Source organism: Myotis davidii, unplaced genomic scaffold (genome assembly GCF_000327345.1).
Source record: "Myotis davidii unplaced genomic scaffold, ASM32734v1 scaffold266, whole genome shotgun sequence".
NCBI lineage: Eukaryota > Metazoa > Chordata > Mammalia > Chiroptera > Vespertilionidae > Myotis > Myotis davidii.
Window position 1 is genome coordinate 3746092 of NW_006300032.1, and position 11312 is coordinate 3757403.

Genomic DNA, 11312 nt, shown 5'->3' on the forward strand with positions numbered 1-11312 from the left:
TCTCTGTGAATAGTGTGCAGTTAGTTATATTTTTTCATACATAAGTATATACACACATATATATTTACATACTTAGAGCTACAGTAGAGATACAATTGTACAAGGCCGGGTTTGTTTGCTTATTTAACATATATCTAATCTCCATATTTCTTCATTACCTTTCTAATTATCATTTTAAAGCTGAATAGTAAAAGTTCATGTTTTCTTTTTTCTAGATAGAAGTCCTCTTAGAGGGTGGCTGGGAGAGATAGTTAGTGCCGGGTGATTGCCTGCCAGACAGTATTGCAGGGACAGTTTGCTTAGTTGCTCTCCTTCTGGGGCTAGTAAGGCTAATGTCAACAGAATTGTTCTTCAAATAAGCAGAACTGCACCCTGGGAGGATGGGCTGTCTTGGAGCTTGGTCCCGACAGGATGTGCACATAGGCCGTCTTCCTCCTGTCCTGGGACAGAACATCCTGACCTTTGTTTATTGACAAAGATTTGGGGGGAGGGGGGACAAAGGAGCCTCAAATAAGTTTCAGCCTTTAGAGATAAATTGCAGATTCTTTTACAAAGCCAGCTCTTTCCCACATATACACGGTTGCATTTTGCCACAAGGCAACGGAAGACTGGGAAGATGAGGAAGAGTAAGGTGGCTTCACAGTTTGTCTCTGAACAGCAGGGAATGCATCCCGTGGGGACTTTGCTGCCAGACTCTGAACCAAGTGTCCAGGCAGTAGCCATACTCCGGAGCCCCTCTCTCCCAGGATTTCCCCTCACATGTCTTTGTTCTGTTCTTCTCTTTCTCCAGACAAAAGAGAGAGGAGTTGGCTCAAAGGGTGGCCGAAGAGAGAAGTCGCCGGGAGGAAGAAGCCCGCCGGCTGGAAGCGGAGCAGGCCCGGGAGAGGGCCGCGCAGCTGCGGCGGCAGGCGGAGGAGCGCGAGCAGCGCGAGCGGGAGGAGGCGGAGCGTCTGCAGAAGCAGGTGGGGTTCCAGGGCACCGGATGGGCAGGGGTCATCCCCGATGAGCAGAGGAACATGGGCAGTGGACCGTTAGAATTGCTCTGAGTCTTGTGCGTGCTCTCATTTTCTGCACTTTGTCCACCTGTTCTCTTGCTTCCCTGGGCGCCCCGAGAGACTGGGGCAGCAGACCGACCAGCCTGTTTGTAAGAAGCACCTGCCCACTTCTTGTTTCTAGAAGGAAGAAGAAGCTCGTGTTCGTGAGGAAGCAGAGAAGGCCCGGCAGGAACGGGAGAAGCATTTCCAGAGAGAAGAGCAGGAGCGCCTGGAGAGAAAGAAGGTAGCGGAAACCCGGGACTCTACGGGCCCTGATTCCTTCTAGACTGGAAGCCATCTAAAGATCTGGAGACTAGCTTATTGCCATCAGAAAACAAACGTGTTCTGCCCATTCCGGATAAACTAAAGTAACTCTCAATATTAAAAACCTCCTCCAGCCCGCCGGCGTGACTCAGTGGTTGAGCGTCAACCTATGAACCAGGAGTCATGGTTCCAGGTTGTAGCTTGATCCCCAGCGGGGGGCATGCAGGAGGCAGCCGATCAATGCTTCTCTCTCATCATTGATGTTTCTCTCTCTCTCCCTTCCTCTCTGAAATCAATAAAAATATAATAAATCTTTTTTTAAAATTTCCTCCAAAGAAATCACCATTTATAGTTCACCCTTCAAAAAGTTAGGTCCGATTCATATGGTTTAAGGCAGTTCTAACATTTTGGAATAACTCCAATTAAGACAAAGCAGGGAGCATTATATTTTTCAAAATAACAGGTGTGTTTTAATGACCGGCTATTTGCTTAGTAAGGGAAATGTGCCAGGCCAGCTTTCTTCCTATATCTGATCTGTTCCTTCAATTCTTCCTTTCTTATAGCGACTTGAGGAGATTATGAAAAGAACCAGGAGAACAGAAGCTACAGATAAGGTATTGAGATGGCCATTTTTAGCTCTTCTTAATGGCTTATTTTATTTTTCTTTACTTCACTTGTAACTTTGACATTAAAAAGTCTTTTTCCTTATTTTCTTTGGTAGAAAACTGTTGATCAGAGAAATGGAGATATCGCCAAGGGAGCTCTCACTGGAGGAACAGGTATTTATTTCAAAAAACTCAATTCAAATATAGAATTTTTGAATTGACTTTCTAGAGGTCAAGATGGTCATTGGTTGACTAAAAAAAACAAAAAGATATAATTGATCCACAGAAGCTCAGGTGTATGTCATCTAGTCTACACATTTTTCCCTGTGTAAAACTCTCTCTAGCATTTCTGGATGATGTTTTTTCACATTTGTTTATACACAAATGAACTACTTAATATCTTAAATCATTTTAGTCTTCTGTGTATCTGTGTGTGTGTGTATAGATTTGTATATATCTATATATATACCTATATATGGCTATATAGGTAGATATATTATGTATATATGTGTACACACAAACTTTTTTTTGCATTTACAAAATTAAATTTCATTTAAATATACATATTTTTGACAAATTGTACTTATGGCAAGTCTCAAAAAGGAATTTAAATAGTATTTATTTTAGTACTGACTTCAGGATAGAGTTAAAATTAAAAAAATCTGGTAAGGTTTCATTAGAAAGTTATTCATATGGTATAGACAGATTAATTTCTTCGTGATTTTAAACCAGATTTGGTTTAAGTAAAAATAACCTTAGTGTTTTAGTACTTAGATTCAGTTAGTATTTACTAAATGCCCTTCCTGTGTCAGGTACATCCTGTATGCATTTGCTCATTGAATTTCCACTGCAGCCTTGTGAGGGAGAGGTGCTTTCTCTTGGCATCAACAGACCTGCTATGCACCAGGCCCAGTAGTAGGTGCTAGGTTTCAGTGTGACCAAGACAGGCAGGTCCCTACCTCCCAGGGGCATGCACAGTACATGACAGGCCAGGTTGCACAGCTGGAATCCAAGTCACCAGCTGCTAATTCTGTTCCCTCCACAACCCCACGTGGTTTTCATGATTGTACATACGGGTAGTTGTGCATAGCTCTTCACTCAAGTCTTCCTCTTTCCTCATCTTTAATATCAATATGAAAAGAAAGGGCCAGAGATACCTCAGTTTCTTTTTCTGTTTGTTTGTCAAGATCAGAGTAAAGATCAAGTGAAATTATTTAGGTGAAAAAACATTCTCTGTCAGTTCTGGGGGTTTTCAAATGTAAAATATTTGTATCGTGGAATTAGGTTTTATTTCAATAGAAACTACCCAGTTACTCTGGTCATAATTGCTTTATGGTGGGGTTTTCATGTTCTGTTAAAGATGCCCTAATTATATTTGTTTGGAGAGTAGCCCTAGTGGTTAGATATTTATACCATTGCATTTTTAGCAGGTGTCTTCGAGAATGTTGTACCATATAGGCTGTAAGTAGGCATAGCACCCAGTGAGCCATCAGAATGAGGGTACCAGGATGTAAATTGCACCAGCTCAGGATTATTTGAGGGCTGATGCTATAGTATGTGCATGGCCTGGCTCCCTATTGTTAATTCTTCATCTTTCCCCTCCCTGCTGTTCCTTTATCAATTCTTTCAGTAATCTTTATACCTCAATCCGAGAATGAACAAAAGGCAAGAAGGAAGGTTAAACTTGTCAGTTGTTATATCTTTATTTATTAATATTCATAAAAAATTGGTTTGAGTTAATACCACTAAAAAGAGGCCTGGATTATCTGGCTAACTAGTATTTCTCCTCTCTTGGTCCCACATCTGGTTGAGGGCTGAGCGGTGTTACCAGTACTCCAAAGAGAATTCTAGGGTAGGCGGGCAGGCAGGTGAGTTTACAGACCCATCCGAAGTCTTCTCCGAAGCTGCCTATTACCAGCTTTGCAAATGTTGGCAGCTTTTAAAGTTAGCAATCACTTCTTTACTTCAGTATTCAGACTCTTTGTACCGCTGACAGTGTTATTGAATTTGTGCCAGGCTGTTGAAGTAACACTTCTTTAGAATTATCTCAGCTATTCTCTCACAGCAAACTAAAGCCATCAACTGCCACACATTTCCCTGCAACTCTGCCCTCTATGAAGGTTTACCAGATGTCCAGTAACCCTGTCCCCAGTTTTAGAGTCAGTCGTCAATATTGCTGACTTACACTGGACTCTGGCATTGAACATTGAATAACAAGGCGGCACAGTCAGGTAATGTTCATGAAATCCCTGACATTCTAAGTGTGACTAGAACCAAACTGAGTTTTAAAGCATATTTTTTATCACTGAAGGTATTTCACGGTCCTTTGTTACAAATCCTTCAGTAAAGATGTTCAGCGACAGTCTAATCAAGTCAGCTTACTGCAGCCGTCATCAATTGCTTTGCTTTCAGTATTACATACCTTTTGTCCAGAGTCAAGTTAGTGCAAGCAAAAGTAATAACACTGGTTTTCACACTTACTATGTGCCGGAAACCATTCTGAGTATTTGGCATGTGTTAATACATTTACTTCTCACAGTAGCCTATGAGGTAGGCACTATCCGTGAGGAAACTGAGGCAGAGAGTTTGTCACTTGCCCAACGTCACACAGCTGATAACTAGCAGAGCCAGTGCCAGAGTCAGGCATTCTCGCTCCTGGGGTGTGGGTTTGACAGTAGGGTATGAATAACCCTTTGTTCCATCTTCTTTGCCACGTCCAGCAGTCTCTGCACTTCCCGGTATGATGAACTCTCCAGGAAATGGAGACCCAGCAGCCAGCCCACATATGGTTACCTCACACCAATCAACAGTGACTGTGGAAAGGTGAGTCAAGCGATTGGGGCCTTTTTAACTGATATGCATTAGGACAGACACTACTGTTTTTAACCCCCACCCAGTCCCAGCAGAATTTCCTTGGCCTGATGGGATTTCAGAGTTTTAACATTAGGATTCATTTTTATCTAGGTTCATTAATTTTTGGTTGAGTTAGTAATTCTGTGAGAAAGGGAAAATATTAAAAAAAAATTTTTTTGGCATCTTTAAATATGATAGTGAGGGTTTTGTGTGACTATTAAAGAAAATTACAAGAAAAAATTTACTTTTCTCTGTTTATATTTAACATGATCTAGACCATATGCACACCCTGTAATGGTATATAACAGCTGTATTTTTACTATAATATTTAATGAGGCAGTGTTTGTCCCATAGTAAAATTAATTTCTATACCAGTAATTCTTATGCTATGTTAGTAGTAGTAGGGTTTATTGAAGATTCAAACAGTTGGTAACAGTCAACAATCATGTGTTGAAAGATTGCCTTTCTCTTTCCTTGCATTTATATCGACAACATCGTAAGAGCCCACTCAAAAATGAAAAGTGGGAGCAGTCATAGCTGTAGCTAATAACATAATCATGGAGAACTTGAGAAATAGCTGTAATAATGTTCAAATGTTCAGCTATGACTTATTTTCGTTTTCAGAATTTAATTATTTTAATGAGTTTTCCAGTTTCTAATGCCAAAATCTCTGCTACCATCAGAAAATTGACAGTCCTCAAGTTAATTTTTTAAAATCTAAAAATGCACACTACACATTTTATGGCATGATTGACAGCAATGAAAAGATATCATCCAAAGATGTCCACAATTTATATCTATTAACGTCTTTCTGTGACAGTGAAATTTTGTTATTTTGCCCACTATAACACCAAAGATAATGATTTTCCTGAGAGAGATCTTAATGATAAGCTTTCAATTATGTTGAGTAAATTTATTGTCATAATTACCTAACATGGAGGTTATATGGTATTTTATTCTTTTAGTCACAGATCATTCTTCAAATAAAATATTTGTTCCCAACTGTTGTAATTTATGTTCATTGATTTCAGAGATTCTTAGAAAGGAATAAAAAGCATCACAGAGTGAACACCATCATTATGGTAAAGAATAGGCTCATTTAAGCCACTGTGTAACCTAAGTTAGTTGATACATTAACTGACTCTCTTCAAAGGTAAAATCACCAAGTTATATAATCACTAATGATTATATAAGAATCTGAAACATAAATTTAATATGTAAAATGATCCTATCTAATAAAGAGGGAATATGCTAATTGACTTCCCCACCCTCAAAGATGGCTGCGCCCACAGCCACAAGATGGCAGAGCCCAGTCCCCTTAGTCCAGCCAGGCTGCTCTGCACACCTGCCTCCAGAATCCCCCCAATCCCTCAGCCCCACAGCCGCCCAGGGCCAGCTGAGGCGCTGCCGGCAGTGGCAGCAGCAGAGGTGTGATGGGGCATTGCCTTCCCCTGATCGCCAGGTCGCCTCCCGTCCCTGAGGGCTTCCAGACTGTGAGAGGGAGCAGGCCAAGCTAAGGGAATCCCCCTCCAGTGCATGACTTTTCATGCACCGGGCCTCTAGTATAGATAATAAAATTCTTCTCTTTTAGCCTCCTCCACACACAATTTATAATTTAAGCACACAGTACTGTGCACTTACTGGTGTCATGCATCTTTACCCAAGTAATAAATTGTCCTTTGTCATGCATGTAAGATGATCCCTATCAAACAACCAGGAGAAATACAAGCGTATACTTTTTCTATTCTTTTACCTAACAATACAGGCAGATCCAGATTAGTATCCAAATATAAACATTAGGATATAATACAAGAATCACCTTAACAAATTTAATCCTTTGGTTCCAGTGTGTCTCCCCTTTAAAGAAAAAAAGAAACTATCCAAGAGTTACTTTATTTTTACAAATATAAATTTAGGCTTAAAATTTTGATAGCTATTATTTATCTGGAAAGCCAGAACAACAAATCACAAATTGAAGTTAAAAATAACACTGCTTAGCCCTGGCCAGTGTGGTTCAGTTGGTTGAAGCATTGTCCCATGCACTGAAGTGTTGCTGGTTCAATTCCTGGTAAGGGCACATGTCTAGGTTGTGGGTTCGATCCCCAGTGGGGGAGCATGGGAGAGGCAACCAATAGATGTTTCTCTCATACATCGATCTTTCTCTCTCTTTTCTTTTCTCCCTTTTCCCCTCTACAAAAAGTAAAACATTTTAGCCAAAACCGGTTTGGCTCAGTGGATAGAGCGTCAGCTTGCAGACTGAAAGGTCCCAGGTTCGATTCCGGTCAAGGGCATGTACCTGGGTTGCGGGCACATCCCCAGTAGGAGATGTGCAGGAGGCAGCTGATCGATGTATCTCTCTCATCGATGTTTCTAACTATCTCTCTCCCTTCCTCTCTGTAAAAAATCAATAAAATGTATTTTTTTTAAAAAAAAAAACATTTTCTAGGGTGAGGATTAAAAATAAAATAACACTGCTTAGACCAAGAACATTCAAATTCAACAAGTCATTTATTGTGAAGAATGCTATTTTTCTGGAATTAAGTCAACCTTATACATGTGGTACTGATCAAGCCCTGTTGCTTTAGGTATGCTTATCCTACCGAGACTTGCTGATGATTCATTTTACCCATTGCATTTCTCTATTTAATCTGCTCTAAAACCTCAGATCTCCTCAGATAGTGTGCCATGATGGCACTTGACTTTTTTACCGGGCACTAACACAATGTTTATTTACCCAGTGAACCTAGATCATTGGTCCTTAGCTCTTGTCACATAAGCTGATACCACCTCTTATCAGTATACTCTGAGTACAAATGCAAAATGGAGCACTATGGCTAACACTCAGCTTTGTGACAGTCAGCCCTGTTTATCATCGTACTATTCTTCTATTGATTTAAAAAATTATCAGTAAAAATACCACATGATCTCACTCATTCATGGATAATAAAGACCATTATAAACTTTTGAACAATAATAGATACAGAGGCAGAGCTGCCTCAAACAGATTGTCAAACTGCAGCGGGCAGGCAACATAAGACACTGGGGGATAGGGGAGGCTAGGGGACTGTCTAGGGCGGGGGGGAAAAATGGACACATATGTAATACCCTTTGTAATACTTTAAGCAATAAAAAAAATCAGTAAAAACATAAATTTGTAAAAATTCGTAGAGATTTGGATCTCACTTAGAAAAACACCACCCATTACTGAATGACCCTGGCCTGTAGGGAATTCTTACTGTGCTCTCTAAATTTACTCTCCATTGCTTGGGACACAAACTTTGTGATATGTAGCCTAAGAAACTCTGCTTCCCTTCATTATTTTTAAATTTATCTTCCTTAAATTTATCCATATCAATCTTGAAGAAGCTATATTTTCACTTTGCATCACCTCTTGTATTAACAAATACATCAAAAGAAGGGCACAGACACGTGCTTATTTCTGCTTCTAAGGTGCGGTGTCCAGAAGACACACAGTACAGTGACCAGGTGTAGCTGCCTGTGACACTGTAGAAAAATGCTCTTGTGTTGTATCTGGTATCCCGTCTTTCTATGCCTCACATTCGATGCTTTCACCATCAAAACAAGGACTCCGTGTCACCAGGAAACAGTTTACAGTGATTCCAAGATCTGTTACTTTCACTGTGACTGACAGCTCACGATCTTTTAAGGATGGTTCATCGCAGAGTTCGTTAAACTCACTGCTTTTACCTTGCCTGTGTTGAATGATTTTCCCTCCTATCCTCAAGGGGTTATTCTTACGACTAGCATTTCCAGAATAAACTTTATTTGCATACTTACATTTTTCATCCTGCACACCTTCTAGGTTATTATTAAACCAGTCTTAGCACTGATCCTCGGGCTCTCTGCCACTCATACTCTTCCATCTAGGGAAGGACCTGCTTATACCTCCCTCTAATACCCTTCCCTAAGGCAGTTTCCTATTCATGGGTACACATTCGCTTTGTTTCAGTGGGGACCCTCATTTTTAAACAGTTTTGCATCTGAAAACCCGTTAAACACTTTAAAATTACAAGTAAGTCATATTCCCAATTTCAAGGTGACCTTGAAATCACTCATCAGAGTTGTAGTTTTTCACTTCAGTGCATTATGTTTAATGAAGCAGTCCATAATCCTGATAATGATTCAACATATGCATGAAATACCCCTACTGTACACCCAATGTAGAGTTGTAGATGCCTCCAGCTTGTCCGCCATGAATTAAATCACAAATTGGAGATTCCCGTGGCCCCTTCCAAACACCTTGATGTCAATACTCCGGGGAATCCACCATGACAAATGATGTCAGCATTGTGGTCCGGTTTGTTTTCATTAGAAAATTCCACTCCTTAGAATGAATCCCTTTAGTTCAGACTGGGAGAAGTTTTGCTTTTCCTAATGTCTCCTGTACCTAATACATTGCTTTGCTTTCTCTCCAAGAAAAAAATAAACGAATGCTGTAAACTAGGTTACACTCGCCATACCCACCCCCAGAGATGTGGTAATGTCCTCCTAAGGTTGCGCTTGTAGCTGGGAGGAGCAGCAGTTCCTGGAGCAGAGAAACTCCCTGAACCTTACTCCTGACCTTGAGGGTCCTGAGTCACATGGCTAGCCTCTGAGGTTTCTTTGGCTCTCAGCTTTTGGTGTGCAATCCTTTTAAAGCCTGAAGACCATAATCCTTGCCTGACAGGCTCCCCACTAATAATAGGTAGAATTGAAGAAGATTGGTGTTATCAAAATTCTGGCCAGCTTTCAAAGAAATAAGTAGACCTGAGCAAGGATGATTCTTCTCCAGAAGCCCTTTTTGGTTCTTGAGAGAGTGTTTGTAGAGGGAAGTGCCCATTGAGGGAGGCGTGTTTTCTCATGAATAGGAAACTTGCTTTAGAACAGGAAACAAAGGATAAATGTGTAAACACAGGGGCGAGGCAAGAAATTTAAATTTCTCAGATCATTCTGATAGATTCTGCCACGCCCAGCTGAGAATCTCTGTTCTAGAAGCCAAAAACTCATGGCTGTAACAGGCCCCTATCTTACCATCCTAATAGCCCAGAAGACATTTTATGCTGTTCTTAGCCCTAGGGGGGCTAGCTCTTCAATCAGATGAGTAAGGGATTTGTAGTAATTTTGGTGTTTGACCTAATGGTTTTCCTCCAAATCTTAGGAGTTTATCTTTGTATTTAGGGTTTTGGTTTTTTTGTGGGTTTTTTGCCTAATTAAGAAGTGACATAGCCCTGACCGGTTTGGCTCAGTGGATAGAGCGTCGGCCTTCGGACTGAAAGGTCCCAGGTTCGATTCCGGTCAAGGGCATGTACCTTGGTTGCAGGCACATCCCCAGTGGGAGGTGTGCAGGAGGCAGCTGATCGATATTTCTAACTCTCTATCCCTCTCCCTCTCTGTAAAATTTCAATAAAATATACTTTTTTTAAAAAAGTAACATACCCAAGCCCCTATCATTCAAACAGAAAGAGATTTATCACTTTTTAAATTATTTGTTATAACATGATAATAAACATTAAGAAAAAATAAGGCCCTAGCGACAATAAGCCTATGGACTATCAGATTGCTTCCATGGTCCCAGCCCTTTTTTCTGGATTTCGAACTGAACAAGCGAAGTACACAGGCTTCAAGAGTCTTGCATTCAGCTCCAACCTCCAGAGTGGACAAAGAAGGGGAATTCAAAAGCTGGTGCTCTTATTCTGAGAGTACACACAGATTCAAACCCCAGTGATTTCCGTTTCAGTGCTACAGTTTCTGCAGGTCATTGTCCTCTGAACATTTAATAATTGCTTACCCAAAGCATATGGTGCAATTATTCCTCTAATTGCGGACAAGTAAGCATGGGTGGGGTGGCCAGGTAGCAGTGGGAGGGGGAAATGAAATCAGCTGTTGACACAAGTCTGGGGTTGGCGTTGCCATTGCAGCTTGTTAGCACATGCCACCTACAAGGGCAAGGCAGTTGAGATGGCCAAGGAATGAGGGCTTTGCAGATGCATTTCTCTGCTTTATCTTGTGCCAAAACTTCTCAAAATTTCTTTGGGATGAGAATCAGGACTGTTTCCCTGGTTACAGAAAGCCCATTGGTACTGGGAAAAAGTAGGAGGATGGGTGTGACAGCCCAAGCACTTGGAAGGGCAGGTGTTAAGCATGTGTGCGAGTGTGTGCATGCATGTGCGTGCTCATGCAGACTACTATGATGCCAAACCTCCTCTCCCCTCCTTGGTGAAATGCCAGAAAAGCACCGTCATGCTCTGAGTCTGTGTAACATTTTTATGTTTTTCTTTCACAGCTCTTTTAGAAATAATTTTTCCAAGTACCTTGTAGTGCCTTGTGACATACTTTAGGACAGGCATCTTAATTGTTTTTCTAGAAGAAAAGGTTTGATACTTAAAAATGCACCAAAATACAGGGTGGGACAAAGGTAGGTTTGTGAGTATGCAAAACAACGTTTATTCTTGTGTTATTATTTATTAATTATTGTATTCTTTTTCATATGAACAACTGTAAATCAACTTTTGCCCCATCCTACATATAGAGGAACAAATATGATAATTTTTGCAGA

The 11312-nt window shown here is 40.7% G+C and overlaps 1 protein-coding gene across 3 annotated transcripts in view; it reads left to right on the forward strand.

Moving 5' to 3' along the window:
• MAP7 (microtubule associated protein 7) overlaps positions 1–11312 on the forward strand; it is a 124989-nt gene that overhangs the window by 108189 nt on the left and 5488 nt on the right. For 2 of the 3 annotated variants that reach the window (XM_015572075.1, XM_015572074.1), the window contains 5 exons: positions 791–962; positions 1177–1278; positions 1862–1912; positions 2020–2077; positions 4624–4726. In XM_015572075.1, coding sequence (XP_015427561.1) covers positions 791–962; positions 1177–1278; positions 1862–1912; positions 2020–2077; positions 4624–4726 — 486 coding nt within the window. The remainder of the gene's footprint in view (positions 1–790; positions 963–1176; positions 1279–1861; positions 1913–2019; positions 2078–4623; positions 4727–11312) is intronic. The other variant, XM_015572073.1, reaches the window with a different exon arrangement.